The 23,703-nt window shown below is 44.7% G+C and overlaps 1 protein-coding gene across 1 annotated transcript in view; it reads right to left on the bottom strand.

The window, feature by feature from the left end:
- Positions 1-1,214: 1,214 nt before the first annotated feature.
- The window catches only part of LOC119649229, a 29,801-nt gene continuing 7,312 nt past the window's right edge, over positions 1,215-23,703 (bottom strand). The window contains exons 3-11 of the mRNA XM_038051288.1: positions 15,993-17,469; positions 14,928-15,921; positions 14,718-14,869; positions 3,474-3,596; positions 2,763-3,418; positions 2,338-2,703; positions 1,878-2,272; positions 1,620-1,809; positions 1,215-1,551 (exon numbers count right to left, since the gene is read on the bottom strand). Coding sequence (XP_037907216.1) covers positions 1,423-1,551; positions 1,620-1,809; positions 1,878-2,272; positions 2,338-2,703; positions 2,763-3,418; positions 3,474-3,596; positions 14,718-14,869; positions 14,928-15,921; positions 15,993-17,469 — 4,482 coding nt within the window. The 3' untranslated portion in view covers positions 1,215-1,422. The remainder of the gene's footprint in view (positions 1,552-1,619; positions 1,810-1,877; positions 2,273-2,337; positions 2,704-2,762; positions 3,419-3,473; positions 3,597-14,717; positions 14,870-14,927; positions 15,922-15,992; positions 17,470-23,703) is intronic.

Here is a 23,703-nt window from a genome sequence, read left to right as displayed (position 1 = left end):
AACTGAATTTTTGACGACCGATCCCCATGAAACAGGCACAATCACTGTTAGCGGCAGTGATCTGCCCAGAACTGAGCGATTTAAATACCTTGGGTCAACGCTATCAGCCAATGGAGAACTGCGTTATGAAATTGCTTCACGCATTAACGCAACCTGAATGAAGTGGCGTTCCACAACTGGTGTTCTTTGTGATCGACGTATCAACGAACGTCTCAAATCGAAAATTTTCCGCAATGTTGTCCGTCCAGTCGCTCTCTATGGTTCTGAGTGTTGGCCGACTATAAAAGACAATGAACGGCGTCTTGCGGTAATGGAGACGAAGATGCTACGTTGGACTAGTGGCGTCACACGTTTAGACCACATCCGAAACGAGGATATCCGCGATCGTTATGAGGTTGCACGGATCGTAGAAAAGTTGCGAGAGAGGCGTCTTCGATGGTATGGTCACGCAATTCGTGCCAACGAGAATTCACTTGCCAAGATTGGTCTGAACATCGAAGTCGATGGAAAACGACCAAAAGGCAGACCTAAACAACGGTGGCTTGATACGCTAGATGGGGATTTGAAAGCCTCGAGATTGCACCCAGAGCAGGCATTCGATAGAGCCAAAAGGCGAAGCCGATCACGACGAGCCGACCCCCCTTGTGAACGGGACAAAGGCTGAAGAAAAAGAAGAAGAAGATCCAGCTAGGATTGGCGCGTCCATCAAATAGTCCGTGGGCTGTACCCTTGCATATGGTGCCTAAAAAGAATAACGAGTGGAGACCGTGCGGAGGTTATCGCTCACTCAACGCCCGAACTTCCACCGACAAGTACCCATTTCGGCACATCCAAGATTTCGCCCAAACGCTCTATGGTAAAACTGTTTTTTCAACAATAGACCTGGTAAAAGTATTTAATTAGATCCCGGTAAGTGATGAAGACATACCAGAAACTGCCATCACAACACCGTTCGGCTATTACGAGTTTCCGTCTACGGAATGCTGCGTACATGTAGATAAAAATAAAGATCCCTACTTGAAGCATAGCACGTCTTCGAGGTAAATTTCTGCCAATATATATTCCGACAGTCCAGCAACAATTCCCAAAAACCCGACACTTTCCCTTCGTCGCGGTGCAACTGTGAATCCTCTAATGCAATGTATTTCGCAACAGCAATATATTTTCGCCCAATTCTCACCTGTAAGAAAGTAGACAAGAACAAATTGTTTTTACAAAAAAAAATATTTGTTCATTTTTATTGAGTGAACCAAATTATTAAAATATTTATCTTACTCTTAGGGAGTATCAAAATAGGTAATATCCTTTATAACAAGGAGCAACATCGAATCATATTGCCGTAAACATACATAACAAAACTTTTATATACACACTATATAACTGAAATTACCACTAAGTAAAAGAAAAACGATATTTTGTATCTCATGGCTGGTTTGGTTTCAAGTGGCACATAACTTTATTCTCAAAGTCATTAATGTCTTTGTCCCGAAAATGGAAGAACAAATTTCGTCGCTTTGCATTTTCTAGTAGAGATTTCCACACGGGTTCTCTCTGTAAAAGAAATGAAATAGTTCCCGAATTGGTTCAGGTTACAAAAAGGGGCTTAAAACCAAACTCACCATCAAACTGTTGAAATTCCCACACACAAAAAGGCACTTCCTCGCTCTTGTCAATGCTACATTCAACCGTTGGCAGTTACCCAAAAAACCTACTCCTTTCGTTCTCACACATGACATTATGATCACATCCTTTTCCTTACCCTGATAGGAGTCGATTGTGTTGACAGTAATACGTTTAATGCCAGCTTCACTGAAATAAAGAAATCAATAGCGATTGCCATACTCCCATATCTGGACCTATTAAAAGGTTCAACTCACTTGATTTTCCGCTGGAGATATTCTCGTTGATGAGCATATGGTGTTATGATTCCGTAGGTAAAATGTTCCGGTCGCATCATCTGAGCTAGTTGAGAAACCAAGGCAACCACAAATTTAGCCTCGAGGACATTGGTAAATTTCCCATTTTCCGAATCTGCGTCCTGTTTATACTCTAAACTCAGTACTGCATAGGGTTTAAGGACAAAGTTGGTTGTATTCGTCGACTCATCATTGATCAATACATTTTTGTAAAAATAGGAATTGGACCATAGACAAATTTCCGGATGCATGCGATACTGCGTCTTTAGAGTTGAAATCGGGAAGTTCTTATTTCCTTCTAAGCACTTTTGAATTCTCGTGAAAAGCGATGTGCCAAATCCTTTCTCTTCTGAAACCTGCGTATCGGGTATGCATAAATAAGTTGATCTCAAAATTCTTCACAAAATATTCAAAAGCTCACCGAAGACAGCACAGTAGCAGGTAACTGTTGAGTATCTCCAACTAGAACTAATGACGAAATACCAAATTGCAGAGGAATCAACGTGTAAGGTTCGGCGCACTGCGTTGCTTCGTCTATTATGCACACATCGAATTTCTTTGTATAATTTATCAACTTTATACAACTGGAGAGTGTTGTACAAACGATATTAGCTCTCTCTAGAAATCTTGGATAATGCTGCTCTAGTCCTGCCAACGAAACCGTTGCCCCCAGCATTTGATTAATCATATTGAGACGTTCCTTTTTCTTCTGGAGCTCATCGCGTGACACGTTGTCCGGTCCAGCAGAAAGACCAAGCTTCTCAATTTGGCTTTCAAGAAGCTTCCGCTGCAGTCAATGCCAAGAAATAATGTCATATTCAGATAAAACAAATAATTTCAACATACCTCATGCTTCAATATATTCCGATTTTCTTCAGTCTGTCGATCACGCAACTGTGATTGAACTAGAGACTGCAGTGATATGGAGCGTACATTCGGATCTATTCGTTCAAAAACACCAAAACGCACCAAGTTGAATTTGTCACGTTCCATTTTGCAGCGTATCTCCAGAAGCTTTTGAGCTATAATGTCAACTGCAGCATTGCTTTGTGCACATATTAGAATCTGTTTTCTTTCCCCCGATTTTCTTACTTCGTCACCATACAATATTTGCAATGCGAGGTTAGTTATAAGTCGTGACTTGCCCGTTCCGGGGGGCCCCTCTATCAGAGACAAATTATTCGACTTGTCACGATCAATACATTTCTGATATGACTCCAGGAGAATCGACATTTGATTGGGATTTAGCTCATTGTAGCCCTTGTATCGAGGCAGCTTCTGCGGTGCATTAACACCCTTAGTCAATTCAAAAGGATCCAGTATGCATTTACCGAGAGGCGAGATTTGGAGATTGTTGACTGCATTGTAGATGCCTACCTCGACACGCACATTGGTAACTGGTTTGATGAGAATATTACCATTTTTTTCAATGAACGATTTGTACTTTGGATTAGCATTAAGTTCAATTTGCAAGCTCATAATTTCTTGAGATGAATTTACCGCTGGAAAAACACTATTTTCATACCAAACTTATATTGATAATTTTACTAAAATTACCCAGGCACCTCATTGAAGTAATAATGCCAAAGCATTCGAATGGCTTTGATGTATTATTCCATTTTACCAAACACAACATCAACGATATGAAGTCCATCTTGTCTCGAATTAGTTTTGATGAAGCTATAAATGCAAAAGAGTTTAGTCTTAATAGAGTAGATATATTGAATCTACAGCTAAATCTAAAGAAAACAGAATTTCTGATGACAGATCTCAATGAAACCGGCACGATCACTGCCAATGATAGGTACTTGCTCAGAATTGAGGAAGTCATGTACCCTCAGACGGTGAAGCCCATGGTGTTTTACGTAGGCACCTGTCGTGAGACTTAAATCCTATGGTCCTCTTAAGACACGGATTGATTTTGTGACCACAATCAGAGCCCCGCTGAGACAAGCAACAACGGTACCAGTCTATACCAAGTGCATGGCTTAGCATTCATACTGGTGGATGCAAGAATTACCTAAATCTCTACCGAACTATGGAGTACGGCACCCGTGTTGATACGCAACACCACGTCGAGGCCCGAAGGTCTCTTCTCGCTTGAGCATAACCACAACTAGGGGGGGCAACCGCAAATAACCGAGCTGTCCTCACATACAACAGGAGTTCACCCGAAGTATGTGAGTCCAGGGGCTTTCCTGGTTCCCATAGTACCAGTATACCCCTGGTAAGGTTTCGTGACCAATTTGCCACTTCAGATGAGTCCCCGTGCAGACTCGGGTCTGATCGCCCTGATTAGGCCTTTGGAGCATTCGCCTACTGAATCACGGCCGGCAAACCAAAGTGATTAGTTTTGGTTTGGCCGATAGGGTTGCCGCCCCATCAGGAGTGACCATCAGGAATGGCCGAAGATGACCTAGAGGGAAGAGCTACCCCAAAAACGGAAGGCATACAAGCTTCGATGGAGCTTCAATATTTACGGACAAACCTTCATGGTCAATTTCGTCAACTGTTCAAAGGTTTTTGAGTTAGCTCTTCTCTCTAGGTCGTCTTCGATCACTCTTGATGGTCGTTTGATCATCCCAATCCCCCTTTAATCATTGCAAAGGATAGAGTACAGATTAGGCAAAAGACAAATCCCACAGCGCAATAAACAGGAGTTAAACTCGCTGCGGGCAGGACCCGATCGACGACGTCAATGAGGACTCGGTTACAAACTGGTTGCCCGAAAAATCGGGGATCTGCGGGAACACTGTTCACTTGAAGCCGGGCAGATGACCGCATTCTTCTTTTTCTTCAGCCTTTGTCCCGTTCACAAGCGGGGTCGGCTCGTCGTGATCGGCTTCGCCATTTGGCTCTATCGAATGCCTGATCTGGGTGCAATCTCGAGGTTTTCAAATCCCCGTCCAGCATATCAAGCCACCGTTGCTTAGGTCTGCCTTTTGGTCGTTTACCATCGACTTCGATGTTCAGACCAATCTTTGCAAGTGAATTCTCGTTTGCACGAATTGCGTGACCATACCATCGAAGACGCCTCTCTCGCAACTTTTCCACGATCGGTGCAACCCCATAACGATCGCGGATATCCTCATTTCGAATGTGATCTAAACGTGTGACGCCACTAGTCCAACGTAGCATCTTCGTCTCCATTACCGCAAGACGCCGTTCATTGTCTTTTATGGTCGGCCAACACTCAGAACCATAGAGAGCGACTGGACGGACGACATTGCGGTAAATTTTAGATTTGAGACGTTCGTTGATACGTCGATCACAAAGGACACCAGTTGTGGAACGCCACTTCATCCAGGTTGCGTTAATGCGTGAAGCAATTTCATAACGCAGTTCTCCATTGGCTGATAGCGTTGACCCGAGGTATTTAAATCGCTCAGTTCTGGGCAGATCACTGCCGCTGACAGTGATTGTGCCCGTTTCATGGGGATCGGTCGTCAAAAATTCAGTTTTGTTTAAATTCAATCTGAGACCGTGTTGCATGAGGCGATCATTCCATTTTTGAACAAGTTGCTCGAGATCATTTTTGCTATCAGATGCTAGGAAAACATCATCTGCATAAAGCAGTGTGTAGGGCGCTGGACGTTGGATATCCCGTGTGACGGTGTCCATAACAAGGACAAAGAGGAGTGGTGAGAGGGCACTTCCTTGATGAACTCCAACAGAGACACGAAGCGGTTTCGATACACCCGCCATACTTCGAACTTTACTTTTCGGATCGTGGTAGAGCAATTGAACCCAGCGCTCGAGTTCTTCTGGCATGAAGTGTTGTCGTAAAGCATACCAGATGAGTTCGTGTGGCACACGGTCAAACGCTTTCTCAAGATCCAGAAAGGCAATGTAAAGAGGGCGATGCTTCTCACGGTGTTTCTCCATGAGTAACCGCGCAGTGTGTATTGCGTCAGTAGTTCCGCAGTTCTTGACAAATCCGGCTTGATTCACGGTTATTTCAACGATTTTGCGAATACGGTTGTCAAGAATGCATTCAAAAATCTTCATGGTATGGAAAAGTAACCCGATCGGACGGTAATTTGAACATTCTGCTGGATTACCTTTCTTTTTCCATATTGGAACAGTGGTACTTTCTTGCCAGTCAGATGGTGTTCTTCCTTCCTGAATAACCCTGTTAAAGAATTTACTGAGCCACAGTGTTGGGTCCCAGCTCTTCGCTTTCCAGAGCTCAGATGCGATGTCGTCAGGTCCTGTTGCTTTCCCCGATTTCATTTGTTTTATTGCCTCCTCGACTTCAGTTGCGCTGACTGGTGGAACTGCTCCAAATGTCGGCAATGATTGTGGAAGTGGAGGATGAGCAAATTCTTCAGTTGAAATCTGCTCGAAGTATTCTCGCCATCTATCCGTCGCGGCTCGACGATCAGTAAGCAAAGTACCGTTCTTGTCATTAACACAACAGAAGTGTTCGATATCCTGTGTGCGTTCATCACGGCTTTTAGCAAGTCGGTACAGATCTCTCTCGCCATCCCGAGTGTCCAGTTTATCGTAAAGATTTTTGAAATGGTTCGCTCGGGTGGCAGCGACCGCTTTCTTTGCTTCCCGGTTGGCATTCTTATAAATTTGCCAATTAGCAGGCGTTTTATCGTCGAGAAATTTGTGGTAGAGGCGTTTCTTTTCACGGACCTTCATTTTAACATCATCATTCCAAAGCCAAGTATCTCGGTTGATGTACCGCTTACCCGGCTTGGTGACCCCGAGGGTTGCAGAGGCCGCTTTGTGAATCGTGTCTTTCATTTGGTTCCATGATTCTTCCACATTCGTAATGGTTGGCAATCGTATGAGTGAGACCGTTTCTTCGTTCTTCTCACCAAATCGCGACCATTTAATGCGCGGCGGGCCAGTGCGTTCCTCACGCCGTTTTATCGGTGGCTTAATTCGCAGGACAGCAATCAACGGCCGATGTTGAGGTGCGATGGTCTCATAGGGAACGACTTTGCAATCAGTGACAGTGGTAAAATGTTGGCGTCTTATGAGAATATAGTCGATTTGCGTTTTATTGTTCCCACTATAAAATGTGGGAAGATGAGACAATCGTTTGATGAACCATGTATTCATAAGTACAAGGTCATGGGTGTCCGCAAAATCGATTATACGTTCGCCACCTTCATTGCGCGCTCCGAACCCCTTTCCCCCATGGCACCTGTTACCGTCTGCCTTTTCACCCACATGACCATTAAGGTCGCCGGCAATGATTATGTAATCATCAGCAGGCACGTGACAAGTCTTTTCATCGAGAAGTTGCCAGAAGGCATCTTTCTCGGCATCAGGTCGACCTGTCTGTGGTGCATACGCGGTGAAGAAGTGAATAGTGCGATCAGCTGATATAATGGTGAGCTTCATCAGCCGATCATCAAATCGTTCGACTTCTTTAATGGCATCACGGAAACCCTCTGAGATGGCAATGCCAACACCATATTGAGTGTGTGGGTTACCAAAATAGAGAAGTTTGTAGCCATTTTTACCGCGTTCGCGTTCAATGTCGCAGCTTTTGGCACCAGACCATCGGGTTTCTTGCAGAGCGCAGATGTCAATGCACCTTTTCCGAAGGGCTCTTGCGAGTTCCTCGGTCTTTCCAGTTAGGGTACCAACATTTAGCGTGCAGACACGTATTTGTTTTGTTCGTTGTGTGCGGACTAACTTGCTTACGTCCTGACGCCGTCCATGCGTCAAGAACCCTTGCCCATTTCTCGACAGGACCGGGGCCCGTCCTGCCGCGTCGACTGAGATGGACGCCCTAGCATTTCTCCGAGGCCTCTGACTTAATCCGATCATCATGTTTGTAGCGACATTCTATGCATTTTCTTGGTCGACCTGTCGCGGGGCCTGTCACCAAGAGAGATCAGGTAGGATTTTGCATAGTAGAATAAATCCAACTATACTCTATTTATCTCTTTCCCTGATCTCAGCATTTTATTTTTGTTTTACTGAGGATAGTACAGAGTACGTTGCCTCAAACCCTCCTCCTTTACCTGGGCTTGGGACCAGCATACTATGTTAATAGCATGGCATAATTCCCTGCGTATCCCTTATAGTACGTACGATGACATGAACGCGAAGGACGCCGATAATTGCCCACTTATCACAATAACAGAATTGAAAGAGGCAGTAATCTCTATGCAAAACAAGAAGGCGCCAGAGCCCGATGGTATCCCCTGAAAGGTACCAGACCTACTATTCGGCGCATTAACGCTTGCCTAAAAGAGGGAATTTTCCCATCTCGTTGGAAAGTGGTGAGGCTTGTGTTGCTCAGCGAAGAGGAAGGCAGCCCTAAATTACCATCGTATGTTTGACTTTGCCGGAAAATTCTCGAAAAGCTCATCAGAAATAGACCCGTTGAAGCGGTACGTGCTGGCGGAGGCTTATCTCCATCCAGTTCTGCCTTAGAACAAGGAGATCCACAGTGAATGCTGACACGCAAGTCGTGCAAGCGGTTCATCGGAGCCGCTGAGCTCGGCGAGCGGTACCCCTCGTAACGCTTAACGTCAGAAATGCCTTTAATTCCATAAGATGGAAAGACATTCTACACACACTAGACAATATTTTCCTCGCACCGAGCCATCCCTTACAAATATTAATGGAGTATCTGAGGAACCGCTCCCTAGTCAATGAGCCGCTAGAGGATCGAAGAAGGATGGAGATAACCTCGGGAATAGGGCAAAGATCCATCCCAGAGCCAGCATCTCTGAAATGCTTCCTGCGATAGTCTTCTTAGACTCGACATTCCAGAAGAGTCGCGCCTGGTCGTTTATGTAGGTGATGTTGCCATGCTTGATACTGGACGCACTGTCGAACAGACGTAAAGCAGACGTGGCATATTGATGCCGGTAAGTGAATGGAATGCACTGAGTGAAACCGAAATAGTTATCCTGATTAAAAATGCAATCTCCTCTCCTGGTTTTGTGTCTTGCAATAGGGTTGTGGACGACGCCCATCACACCGTCTTTTATTTCTCGAAGTTGGGATGGGATTTGTCAACAACTTTATTTAAACACAGAGGACCTCTTTTCAGACAACATTGTAGGAGAGATGCTGTGGAGCGCTGACAGGTGGGGCCGTGTTGCACATTAAGTTCTTCTCGTTGCAGAGAATATAAATCTGGATCGATCCCTTCCTCTTCACCCCTCCCGTTGATGAAAGGAATTCCCTGATTTGAAGGTTCCCCAAAACGAGAGAACTCAGGGCTAGCCCGAATGAATGTGACAAATGATTAAGGCTAGCTCTCTAACGAAAAGGAAGTGCTAAGTTAGTAGTCTGACAGCATACCACTGTGGGAGTCCAAAACTCTCGGCATAAACGCAATCACCTACCCTCCCCTCCCAAACAAAAAAGCCCACCCCAAGCCAAGTGACAAATTCCGTGCTGACGGCTGAATAGTTCACAAGGGTTAAGATGTGGTCGTGGATAGTGAATTCTGAGCACCACGGTTTCAACAAACCCTGTCCCGATAAAAAAAGGGCTCTACCGAGATTGACTTACTTTCCCTGTAAAACTAAGTCAATTATGAAAAATCACAAAATAAAAAACTTAAAAGACAACAAAAACCATAACTAAATTTTGATCCTGACGATCCCTGAGCTCATTGATGAAGAACCTCACTCTAGACTCAGACGCTCCACTTATTCAAGTGGGAACCAATCCATTTGGGACCGAGTCGTTAGCAGACGAGCCGAATCAGCTTCTTTGTGTCCTGGCACTCCTGACCCCGGGCTCCAGTCGGCATTACCTGCTGAGTCTCCGTTCGCTGACCGTAGAAGTAGAAGATAAGCGTGGTCCACATTCCGCTCAAAAGACGCATCGCTGGAAGATGGAGCTTCCTGTTGCACCAGCAGTACCCTCAGACAATAATGATTTGCGCTATAAAATTGATTCATGTATCAACGCAACTTGAATGAAAAGACGTCCAAAAACTGACATGGTTTACCATCGGCGCGACAAACAACGTGCCAAATACAAATTCTGTCGACCACCGTTCGCCCTTTATCATCATCCACGGTTTTGGGCCGAGCTCCACCAATTCTCCATATCCCTAAAAGCTGTCTGGTGTCCTGGCCTACGCCATCGTTCCATCTCAGGCAGGCTCTACCACGTGTTTTTTTTTCTAAGATAGATATTGCCTTTATAGACTTTTCGGGCTGGACCATCCTCATCCATACGGATTAGGTGACCCGCCAACTGCAACCTATTGAGCCGAATTTTATTCACAACCTGACGGTCACGGTATCGCTCATAGATTTCGTGGTTATGTAGGCTACGGAATCGTCCATTCTCATGTATGGGGCCAAAAATTCTTCGGCGGATATTTCTCTCAAACGCGGCCAAGAGTTCGCAAGGATTGGCAAGATCATTGTCTTGAACAGTAAGAGCTGTGACCCTTTGATGAGACATTTCGAACGGAACAGTTTTTGTAAGCTGAAACAGGCTCTGTTGGCAGCCAACAACCGTGTGCCGATTTCATCATCGTAGCTGTTATCGGCTGTAATTTTCGACCCTAGATATCAGCGGTCTCAAAGTTGTAGTCTCCTATCCTTATTCTTGCCGTTTGAACAGTGCTTTTCAATATTGAAGATGCAGCTTTGTACATGATGTAAAGGAGACAGAAATGCCCCAAAGGACTCTCTCGTATTACTGAGTCTAGCAAGCCCAGAGGTATACAAGCGCGAGTCGACGTGACAGTTAATTAGAGCTGTACTGAGGTGCTGCCGAGCTCGTACGATCAACTTTCACCACATTTTCTGTTTTTGGCGTAGTTTCACTTTCGCAATTGACCAAAGGCAAAGCAGATGGCCATCATGACCATTCCCAGCATCTACGTTCATTACGTCTCTCTTCGTTCAGCAACAGCGTCAACAAATAATAACATTATGTTTCTGTGATAATTTTACAATCAATTCAAGATTTTTTCCTGGCTCCACTAAAACATGATTTACAGCTCTATCTGCAACCAAAACGAGTGCATCTCGTCCAATCTACCGGAATCTACCAGAAAAGAGTAACATCATGTAATGATAAGAGTGGAAATAGGAGATCAGGTCGATCATCCTGAGTGGCCGATAACGACCTAGAGGGCAGAGCTATCCCAAAAATCTAAACAAATTGGCTAAATTGACCGTGAAGGTCCGCCCACAAAGATTGAAGCTCCATCAAAGTACTCGGTCGACACGTTCTCGCACGCTTCTGTGCTAGCCAGGCTCGGGAATGTGGGGGGTAGGTGGGTCCTTTGAGTGCTTTGATGGAGCTTCAATCTTTGTGGGCGGACCTTCACGGTCAATTTAGCCAATTTGTTTAGATATTTGGGATAGCTCTGCCCTCTAGGTCGTTATCGGCCACTCAGGATGATCGACCTGATCTGCTATTTCCACTCTTATCATTACAAATGGCGCGCAACGTGGGGCCCGACATTTCCTGGATTCAGGCATAATTTCTTATTTGCAGGTTTCCTGAATCAAGTGGAAGATAGCCTATTCCGGCTCACAACTTCGTTTGATGGTGTCGGATAGAGAATCAATAGATTCTCAATATTGTTCCCGGCTAGGCTCCACGTACACTTGCCTTCAGATTTAGTTTTAGGTTTCACGCCTTTTTCCCCGGAAGCAAGTGTTCCTAAGCCTCAATTTCCTTTCCCACCTTGTAACGTAGAGTTTCCTGTCCTATCGTTGGTAGAATACCATAAGAGCTAGTCGTTTGTTGTGTTTGTCTTGAGATTTAACGTCTCGTAGGTGATTGCCTCCCAGAAGCCTCTGGATCTACGGGCCTTTGCGGCTATAAGCTGAAAGGTATTGCCGTCCGAGCTTCTGAGGAGTGTCCTTCCTTACCTTTATGTGAAACGGCTATTTCTTCGTTTAAGAATCTGAAGAAAATTATATATTCTTTCTTGATGGAATACGGAGGTAGTCGGCTATATGCTGTGCCGTTCCGTCCTCAATGATTCATCTTCACTTTGTTCTCTGACTCCCGACGAGGAAGATTGAATTCTCGCGATCCCTTTTTGGTTTGTTCTTTTGATTTAATATTCTGCGACGGGGAGCAACTCGATTGTTGTCTCTTCTTGGAAAAACACTGTGTTTGGACGTTTTCTGCACACAGATAAAAAAAATTATGAGGTTGGGATGGCTTTTTGGTCATCCGTGAGTTCTGCGGGAGTTGAGTATGGAGTGAAAATTTAGGGAGGGGGGAGTCCTCAGAGTACATTTTTACTGCACTTTTGGTTTTGCTGCATTTTTGGTTTTGTTTGAGCTATTATTTTTCTTTTTCTCCTTTGCTCTCGTTTTTCTTTTCCTTTCTTAGTATCTTCCTTATTTTTGCTGGAATTGATCATATTATCTAGCTGATAAATTTGCTTTTTTTTTGGGTTATTATTTATTTTTTTTTCTTCTCGTTCAAAAATCTCCGAGAACGAAGGTGACCCAATGCCGAATGGAGATGAACGAGAGGCAGGGGCCTGGGCGTCGACCCATAATCGAGGGGCACGAACAAAGCAGCGTTGGATTTCGGCAACCTGCGAAGACTCCGCTTATCCAGCAACAGACAACACCCAACAGGGAACTTCTAGCACGGCAACTCAAGTTAGAGGACCATATGATGTGACACCGGAATCGCCGTCGGTGTCATATCTAGAAGCCCGACTAATGTCGCGGTTAAGTATGTTTGTAAAGGAGGTGCTGGACGAGGAACAGCGTTCTTCCACGCTTAAAAATCCTCCGAGAGTGGATCGCCCCCTGGTACCTGTTTCTCTTTCATCGCCATTACCCCCGTTAACTCTGCCATCCAATTCATCGGGACGGCTACGCAGCATGATGTCCCCGGACAAAATAACTCACATCGTGAACTCGTGGGGTTTAAAATATGACGGCTCTGAGGGATCGCTGCCAATAGAGAAGTTCCTTTTTAGAGTTGAATCTTTGACTCATTCGACTCTGCAGGGGAACTTTTCTATTCTCTTGGAGTTCGCCTACACTTTGTTCTCTGGAGAGGCGGCAGACTGGTATTGGGAGTATCAGCAAGGCAACCCTGACGCGCAATGGACGAATCTGCGGGAGGCTCTCCGAGATCAATCCCGAGATCGTTTGCCGGACATTGATCTTTGGGAGCGGATTCGGAGCCGGACTCAAAAGGATCGAGAACCTTTCAATGAGTTTTATAAGGGACATCCTCAAAGTGAATAACCGGCCTGAGGATGTCGAGGTAGGGTGGGAACCTCAGAGGCCGTGCCTCATACCAGATCTGAGGCGGAAGAGACGATAATTGAGACAGTGAACCGTCGTGGATCTTCCCCTCCTTGATCGCGGCACTCGGGTCCGGAGACTTACGGCTCCACGCGCGCGGTCGAGCCGTTTTTAAGGTTTTGTGTAAACACAAAACCTTATTAAAATCGGTTTACTGTCTGTCTGTCTGTCTGTCCGTCACACGCATTTTTCTCGGAGATGGTTACAGCGATTGACACCAAATTTGGTAGAAAGGTGGGAACTGTGAACGCTCACGCATACAGTGAATTACATTCTTTTACGTCGAATTTAAGTGGGGTCCCCATACATGCAAAAGGGGGGTGTAAAATTTTTTTTCATCAAATATAGTCATGTGGGGTATCAAATTAAAGGTCTTGATTAGTACTTTCCAAAGCCGATCTTAGTTTTGACATTCATTGGAAGCGTGGGGAGCGTGGGGGGTTGAAAGTGATCACTTCTTTAAGGGGGCCATTATCAGAAACTACCACACCGAAAAATCTGCAAAAAATCAGGAGGCTACCACTATATGGTGCCTGGGCTCCGAAATATCTTCCATGCCGTTATCTGTTTAAATAAAGTTAATAATAGTATATTACTACAATTTTTTTTAATTGGTTAGAAACCCCCCTTAAGTTCATCCTAGTACCATAAAATTTTGCAGTGATATAGGCTATAATATAGAGAATGATCTTACCAAATTTGGTGGAAATCGCACTATTACTAACAAAGTTATAATACCACAAATTTGTTGCTTCTTTAAAAATTGAAGACTATGAATGTCAATATCACCCGAAAGTGGATACTCTCACATATGTTGACATATCACGTGCTACGTACTAAGAAATACACAAAACCTTTCGTACCTGAAGCGTCCAGCTTCCGGTTTCCCGACTTGTTTTTTCTTTTAATTACTAATTTACTAATTTTTAATTTTTTTAGTTCGCGTTCTGTTTGTCCTTCGATAGGCCGTCGCGAAATCCGTAGTAATGTCGAATTTAGAATCCGGTGCGGACCCACGTATCGGAATAGACACGTTGTTTCGAGTAATGAAGCGTGAGGGATCAAAGCGCTCAAAGGACCCCCCACATTCCCGAGCCTGGCTAGCACAGAGGCGTGCAAGGACGTGTCGACCGAGCACTTTGATGGAGCTTCAATCTTTGTGGGCAGACCTTCACGGTCAATTTAGCCAATTTGTTTAGATTTCTGGGATAGCTCTGCCCTCTAGGTCGTTATCGGCCACTTAGGATGATCGACCTGATCTCCTACTTCCACTCTTATCATTACAATCACATAAACTAGACAATTTGGCGCATTCGACGACCACAAAAACAAATTTTAGGGCTTGCCCCTCCGGTTGCCGAGACTTGTTGAGCCATGTCATGCAATTGTTCATAAAAGTTACATTTTACACCAAAATCATTCAATACAGATTTCATCTATAGCTTCAGTGCCTTTAGAAAAATCCCACGAGCCCACATAGAAACAAATCTGAATTTCGATCAATTTGTATCCCCTTAAGACTCGCAACTCATTTATAACGCAAACGATTTAATCTTACCTTCACAGTTAAGAACATAACGAGAATGTTTACCACGGCGTTCTGTAACACTTTGCGTAACCTGGAAAACCACGAAGTTGTTCTTGGCACGTCTTGTATAATCCTGTTCAATTGAATGCCATAGTTCAATTTTGAAAAGCGCTAAAACGATTCTGGAAAAAATGTGCCAATTAGAAGAACAGCCACCAACTCAACATTTAGCCATCTTACCTGGAAAAGATTTCGAAACTCGGGTATTGCTGCATCATTGGCATCAATATGTGGTCCGGTCCATTCACTTCGGGCCTCTTCGTTTCCAACCAGTTTGAATCCCAGCCAAGTATGTCAGACAGCATGTCCTCCGAGTAGTCGACTGCTGCTTTCACATCTCGCGTTCGTCTTTTCATATTTTCTAATTTCATATAAAAATTCATGTCTATTGGGATATCCTTGCAGTCGACTTTACGTTCAAGCTTATTGTCTGGGTCAATAATATAGAAGCGAGTTTCATGCTCCTCTTTGAATCGCACCGACTTTTTCACTTTCCCATGTGGTCTTGGAGGGGGTGACATTAAGATTGATTTAAGATCGCTAGTTTTTCGCCTTACTATCTCAGACTTATCGATTTGCATCGATTTTTTGTCACCTTCGATACTTTTTCGGGGTTGCTTTCTATCGCGTGTTTCGCACGATAATCTCGTTGTGGTTTTCAACGCATCTTCTTTACCGATATTGTCTTCTTTTATACTACCTGCGCTACTTCTACGTCGGACAGACGTTTGCTCATCGATGGCTGATAACGCCCGATTGAAGTCATTATTTGTGGCAGGAGTTGAACTTCTTCTTTTGTCATCTGGTTTGAGTTTGGGTATTTTCTTCGAAAGAACTTCATTTTTGGCTGCTTCATAAGTCAACCCTTCAGCTAAGAAAGCTCCTCGATTCTTTTGTGTTACTTTGACTTTTGGTTTTTTAGTCACCTTATTATCATCGCTTTCGGTTTTTCTTTTTTGTGCCTGCTTCTCAGCTAATTCCCTGAGCTTAACTTTACGCTCTTGTTGAATGTCCTGTTGACGACGTTTCTTTTCTTGACGTTCCAAAGACGGTTTCTGATGCCACTTCTCCTTCAGTGATTTCTCTTGATTGGCTATTCTGTCGTTCGTACGCAATGTCTGTAGTTTTTTCTCGATTTCTTTACGTGTGGTACAAACAGTTGAGATCGAACGCCCTGTGATTTGGATCATAATATGAAATGTAAACTGCAAATCATGGTGCCGTTGTACAATTCAACTAACTTACCTCGTAGTTTCCCACGGCCGGTAGGCAAGCTTGGTGGCTCAATCACTTCCGGCTTCTTGCGTTTCGGTTCAAAATGATTATCAGCGGCTTGCATTTCGTGAACGGATTGCTTACTGGTCGACGGAACCGCATCTAACCATTCTAATTTGTGCTTTTTACCTGCTTCCGCAAAATTACTATCTACAGTGTCAACTTGTTTTAGCGAAATTCGCCGATTTGATTTTGAAGAACTTCTCGTACGTGTTGTCTTGTCCTCCTTACGAGCGGACAGTCGAGTCTCCCGTTTAGTTTCCTGTTCGCTTTTCCTTGGCCGCAGATTTTCTTTTAGTGGTTCTGGTTGAACATCATTTTCAGTCGAAGGCTTTCGTATTTCTGCAGGGATCACGTCGGCTTCCTTTCGAATGCCGTCAGTACTAATTTTTTTCTCTTCAACTGCAGGATCAGGCAACGCGTGAACTTGGACCATTGATTTCTGAACAGTGTAGTTTTGAGATAATTTCTGTGCCCAAATAGAGAAAATTTCCTCTTCTTTCTCATCCTCTTCATCATCATCAATTATAAATATCGGCGAAGAGGTACTTCGATCAGCGGCAGTTTCAGACGGCGAAACTGCGTCTTTGTCATTTTGGTCAGAAGATACAGGGGCTTTCGACGAATGATCTTCGTCAAAAGTGGAAAACAAATCTTGAATTCCTTCCATGTCAAACGATTGCTCATGGTCGAAATCGGCAGCCTCTCGTTTTATATCGAGAAGAACCGACTGTGACAATGCAACGTCGACGTCACCTTCCTCGGGGTCTGCGAACCAGTTAAATCCTTCTTTAAAAAATTTAGGCCTCACAGGTAGTCCGGGCATTTCCAAGTTTGGTATCCTCCCGTTTTGGTCATGCATTACAGGATGATTGAGATTCTTTGTAGAATATGTTTCTGCGGACGTTTCAGATCTATCTCTTGACTCCATTGTCAAGAATTGAACTGCAGATGCTTCGGGGTCATGACTCGGTTGCATCGGCAAGAATTGAACTGCTGAGCCAGAGTCAAAGCCACTTACAATTGGTTGTGGCGTAACAACAGAGGAACTTGAAACCGGTGCTGCGGAAAGGAATTGAGGCGGTTCGTCAAAGCCATTCATCTCTGGCTTTATTACAACTGCAGATTCGTCTTTTACTTCCACTTCGACTGTTGGTTGTGCAGGTTCTTTTTCCTTGGTATACTTGTCCAAATCCAAGCAGTCATCGTCGTCATCACTTATATCTATCACATTTTCATCCGCAACACGACGATCTTCCACAGGTGGTGCCATTATTTCAATTTTAGGTTCAGGCGGTGTTTCCTTCCGTAACACATATATGGGCATATTCGCATTTGAAGGTGTATTTTCGAACCTCCAACACCCAATTCCAATTTTATCTCCTTCGAAAACGGTGATATTCAGGTTGATGAAGCATTTCCCATTCACGTAGGTCCCATTGGTAGACTGCAAAATGAGATATCCAGTGTAAAGGAGAATGCGTAAGTGGTTATTAACAAATAATTAAATACTAGTGAGCTTCCCAAACTCTGTTTTAACTATATTTATATAAATATGTTCTTAGCTTACTCTTTCAATAGCACAAATACCCTGGTAGATATCTATTTTGAAATTCTATCTCAAATTGTAACTAGTAAAATGTAAATTGTAAATTTGTAGTAGACCTTAAAAAGTGAATATTTGCGAAAGTTAATGAAGGTGTAAGAGGTGATAGATAAATTAGCTAAGAGAAATCAGTAGGAGTTATGACGCATGGAGGGGGTCAACAATAAGCAAACTAGTCCGAGCCAAATAAATCTGTCTGCACGCTAAATATGACTAATCTTATTGCCAAGTGCTCAGAGGTGGCGGTGAGGAAAACGGAGCGGCAACCCTCTCGGCCGAGCCAAAACAAAGCTGCCGAGAAGAACCCCCATAGTGATGGCACCGGGAGACGCTGTATCACATTAGTTTGCCGACGTAATGCAGTAGGCGAATGTTCCAAAGACCTAATTGGGGCATTCAAATCCGGGTCTGCACGGGCTCATCTGAATAGCAGTAGGTCACTGGTACCATGGGAACCGGGATAGCCCCTGAATTCACATACTTCAGGAGAATTCCTGTTGTATGTGCGTTCAGCTCGGTTGTTGCGATTGGCCCCTAATGGGTGTTTCATGATTATTGTGGTTGCGTTTAAGCGAACAAAGACCTTCGGGCCTCAACCTGGTGTTGCATTTCAACATGGCTACCGTAGTCCTCAGTTCGGTAGAGATTTAGGTAGGTCTTGCATCCACAAGTAAGAATGCTGAGCCATGCACTCAGTATAGACTGATACCGTTGTTGCTTGTGTCAAGGGGGCTGATTTTTTTTTTTTTGTGCGTACACGGAGGTGGAAAATCTTAGAAAGACACGTCCGCCGCAGCTCCGCCGCCTGAACGGCGGAACTACAACGGGCGCGTGTGGGATTCACACCTACTAAAAACCACCCCCGGTCTCTCCAGCCCCAGCCCCGCGGGATCACCATTGAGGTATTAGTTCGTGGAGTAGGTTTGCTCTTAGGCACTCATCCTTCTCCTATTTGCAGCTTTCCTCCTTCTTTGTTCCTTCAGCAACTGCTCCTGCATTTGGATGATTTCGGAGCCAACCGCAAGCCACTTCTCCTCGGACTCCAGCATCTCAGTAGCCAAGCTCTCCGGGGTCCCGCTCCTGCCCAGCACCTGGTTTAAGCTCCTTCTCTCCATCGCAAATCGTGGGCAGTGAAACATCACATGCTCTGGATCCTCCGGTATGCCATCGCATCTGAGACAGTTCGGAGAATCATCCAACCCAAAGCGGTGCAGATACTGCCTGTAGCAACCACCGTGACCCGTGAGGAACTGGGTAATGTGGTAGTTGTTCTTCCCATGTTTTCGCTCAAGCCACACCCTAATGTTGGGAATGAGCCTGTGCGTCCACCGACCTTTCGCAGACTCGTCCCATCTGCGTTGCCAGAGATCAAGCGACTCTGACCTTGCCGCATTTCTACGCTGTGCATGCCCCTCCATATGTCTTGCATTGTACAGGACACTCATTTCTTTGGCCAGAATGTCAACCGGGAACATGCCTGCCACCACCAATACTGCCTCATCTGATGTGGTTCTAAAAGCACTGCAAACCCTCAAAGCCATCCGCCGGTAAACCGAGTTCACCTGCTTCCGTCTCCGAGTAGAGCAGGATGGAGAGCACCACTCCGGCTAGCACCAACCTCCGGCAATGCTTCGGCCCACCAATATTTGGCAGCATTTTTGCAAGTGCCGTGGTGGCACTGGCTGCCTTTTGGCATGCATACTCTAGGTGTTCCCTAAAACTCAATTTGGTGTCAATTATTACCCCCAGGTATTTGATAGCCGGCTTTGATACGACCGTATGTCCACCGACCTCCACTTTTACAGTATTATTTTTCCTGCGTTTCGTTATTAAGACCGCTTCCGTTTTCGCGTCCGCCAAGGTCAGCCCGGCCTTTTCTAGCCAGGACTTTACCGCTCTCACTGTTTCTGTTGCGTAAACCTCCACATCTTCTGGGTGTTGTTTTGCTGCAAGAACCACAGCTAGATCATCAGCAAAGCCGCCAATCGTAGTCCCCTCTGGGACGGGAAGAGCAAGCACCCCATTATACATGATATTCCACAACAGGGGACCAAGTACCGATCCCTGTGATACCCCGGCTGTGACAATGTACTCTTTGGGGCCCTCATCCGTCCCGTACCAGAGAGTCCTTTCTGAGAGGCAGTTTTCCACCAAATTCGCTAAGTATCCGGGGACACCTATGTCAGCCAACGCCCGTTTAATTCTATTCCAGTTGGCCGAGTTGAATGCGTTTTTGACATCCAACGCCACCACGGCACAACAGCCGCCAGAAATCAGTGCACCTTTTGCCAGGTTTACCACCATGCCAATTGCGTCCACCGTAAAGTGGGCGCGTCGGAAACCAAACTGGCGTTCCGACAAACCATTGCTGGCTTCGACGATGGGCAGAAGTCTGTTGTAGATGACTCTCTCCATCATCTTCCCCATTGTATCCAACAGACAGATAGGACGATACGACGCTGGGTTTCCAGGTTGCTTGCCAGGCTTCGGAAGCAACACCAACTTTTGCTTTTTCCACTGGGCAGGGAATATTCGTTCTTTTAGGTACGCCTCGAAGGTGTTGGCGAAAAGTTCGGGCCTAGTCTTCACTGCCAGTTTCAAAGTTCGGTTGGAGATGCCATCTCTGATTGTGGTCACAAAATCAATCCGTGTCTTAAGAGGACCCTGGGATTAAGTCCCCGAGAAAGGTACACACGTTAAACCATAGAGACGTAACCTCACTGGCAACATGGAAGAAACGCGTTCCTTGATGCACAAGCGGGGCCCGTCGTGATCGGTTGCGCCATTTTGCTCTGTCAATTGCTTGATCTGGATGCAATCGCGAGGCTATCAAATCACAATCCAATGAATCAATCCATCGTTGTTTCGGCCGGCCTTTTGGTAATTTCTAATCGACTTCGATGTTCATACCAATCTTGAGAAGTTAATTCTTGAATTACGTGACCATAGCATCGAAGGCGCCTCTCTCACAATTTTTCCAAGATTGGTGCAACCCCATACGATCGCGGATATCCTCATTTCGTATGTGATCGATGCGTATTACCCCCCTGGTTCAAAGTAACATCTTCATCTCGATCGATCGATCATCGATTTTTACGTTTTGCTTGGAATTGGGGGAGTCGAATCGGACCAAATGGAAACCTTCTAACAAATTTCAGGTCCAGAATAATATCAAAAATTTTAAAAAAATCACAAGTAACTACCATTTCGGCCAGGGCAGAAGGAACTCATCAGACCCTGCTTCTCCCTCTACCCTGGGAACAACCGGAACGAAGTGGATATCAGCTGTTGTTCGCTCCCTTATAAACTCCGCCATGTTATATACATATATAGCATGCTGGTCTCAAGCCCAGATAAAGAAGGCGGGTTTTGGGCAACGAACTTTATACTATACGTAGTAAAACAAAAATAAAATACTGATATCAGGGGAAGAGATAAATAAAGTGTATTTGGAGTTTCTCCGCTATGCTAAATCCTACCTGATTTCTCTCTGGCCAACCAAGAAAACGTATTAAATGTCTTTAAAAACCAGAGAGAGATACCCAAAGCCTCAAAGATATGTTAGGGCGTTCACCTCAGCCGACGTTTTTTCGGCTTTGTAATATTTGCTAATGTGGCCCGGTCTGCCACACTTAAAACATTGAGACGCCCTACCATACCTCACCTCTCGAGAAGGAGAAAAAAATATGATCAGGTAGCTCATTACCCAGGAAGGTCTTCCTCACTGTAGTCGAGGGAATTCTTTCACCACCAGGATCATGACTTCTTCAGGATAAACTTTCGCCAAAAATAATGTTAACCGAACAGTCAGCGTTAATTATTGTTTCCATGTTGTAGCAGAGCAGGATGTTCTTGACAACACCATATCAATAAACACATCTAAATAGTAAGTGAAGTTCAAGGAGGTCAGTCTCATATCCTGGATCAGCATGTTAACGCTAGTTCCTCTATCTGGCCTGAACAGAATGAACCACATTTTGGAGATTAAGAGATATAATCTCATGATATAGCTGTAGAGAGTTTAGTTTAAAGGGAAGGTTTCGCATCGCTTTATTCTTTCAACTAAAACTGGAAAACTATTCCTCTGAGTTTCACTTTCATACAATAGCGGGATTTCAACCTCTCTAGAATCAACATGCTTACTAAGGGTTATTAGATCCGGCTTGAGAGCTTCCACAGGCCCAGCTTCCAACGATGGAAGGATAATCTCCTCAAAGATTAACAATGTTCAGGTTAAATGCGTGCAGGGAAGTGTCAAGCGGCTTTTTGTTTAGGACCAGTAGCCGAAGTTTTGGCTTTCACGACCTTTTCTCTTTTTTGGGATACCGCCATGAACCTCCTCAGGTGAAGGATCAGGCCCCTGGTGAGCCTCTATCCTTCTAAATAATTATCGAAAAATTTTGAGGAATATTAGGGACCAATGGGGCGCAATATCAAAACACATAAGCAACTAAAATCAAATGAAGGACAGAGTCACAATATATGATAACACAATTACCTGCATTGAAAAATAAGCAAAAACCGTTCACTAACGGTACTCACAACTTTAAAATAAAAAGGAAGCGGTTAACGGCACTTCCCACAGGCAGTATGCCCCCCCCCCCCCCGCATCGTGACTTCCCCTAGAAAAACGAAATACACGAAATCACGCTCCAATATGCCGTGTCCGCTTCCAAGAATGAGAAACAATACACAACAACAGAACAAAAACGACCGAGGCACAAGGTTAACAATCGATGAGCCGCGACGAATAAATAGCGAAAATATTTCGAGCGAATTTTAACAAAAGAATTTGATCATCCTCCACTTCCACAAGCACTACCAACATTCGGAGCAACACTACCTGCCGACCGGCGAAAGCCAGTAAGTTCGCCATTCCAATAAAAATAAAAAGAAAGGTAGTCCAGCAAATAACCATAAATCAAGCCGGATTTGTGAAAAAGTGCGAAACTTCTGAGGAAATACACACTACGCGGTTACTCATGGAGAAACTGTTAAAAGCATTGCCCTCTTTACATTGTACAGGGTGCGGCAGCATAACTTCCTTTTTTAAAATGCGCGCCACTCAGTTAGTTGATGTCATAGCGGAGCGCTAGTGGTCTCGTTCAAGAGGGGATACTGTAAAGTTTTGTCCCGACACGGTTCAGTCGCCATCATGCGTTGGAATAGTGAGGAGCGTGCCTTTGCCTTGTTACATGGGTCACTACATTCAGACAAACTGCAAGTGCGACAAAAGGAAGAACTGGAGTCCCTCGGCCCGTTAGATCACCTGAGAACATTGAAGCAGTGAGAGCGTCAATGTTGGGATCGCCACGGCGTTTTGCGCGCAAACACGCATCTGCCCTTGGACTATCCGATCGTTCTGTGAGAAGAATTCTTCGTGATGATCTTCATTTTCATCCCTATAAGATGGCGATAGTGCAGGAACTTTCAGAACGTGACTTCAATTCTCGGATGAACGCGTGTGAGGCTTCTTCTTGATGTCGTTCCCGAAGGTGCTATTGTTTTTTTTAGCGATGAAGCCCATTTTCATTTGTGTAGGTCGGTTAAGAAACAAAACATGCGCTACTGGGCTGACACCAACCCTCGAGAATTGCATCAAAAGCCTTTGCATTCACCCAAAGTCACAGTGTGGTGTGCAATTTCCTCAGCTGGAATTATTGGTCCCTGGTTTTTTGAGGAAAATGAGGTTACAGTGACAGTGAATTCGGACCGGTATGTAAACATGCTACAGAATTTTTTTTTCCCACGGCTAGAAAATTTGGATTTGGGGGACACTTGGTTCCAACAAGACGGTGCAACAGCACACACTTCAAGAGCATCGATGGCTGTTTTGAGGGAACACTTTCCAGAGCGCCTTATCTCAATTAGAGACGATTTGGAATGGCCGGCACGCTCTCCCGATCTGTCCCCTTGTGATTTTTTTCTATGGGGTTTTTTGAAATCCCGTGTTTATGTGAACCGTCCAAGAAGCCTACAAGATTTGAAGACCAACATCGAAGAAGAAATTGCCAACATAACACCTGCTATGCTAACAAGAGTCATGACAAACGCCAGAAATCGGTTTACGCAATG

This window comes from Hermetia illucens, chromosome 2 (genome assembly GCF_905115235.1).
Source record: "Hermetia illucens chromosome 2, iHerIll2.2.curated.20191125, whole genome shotgun sequence".
In the NCBI taxonomy this organism is placed as follows: domain Eukaryota; kingdom Metazoa; phylum Arthropoda; class Insecta; order Diptera; family Stratiomyidae; genus Hermetia; species Hermetia illucens.
This window is presented reverse-complemented; position numbering and strand designations above follow the sequence as displayed.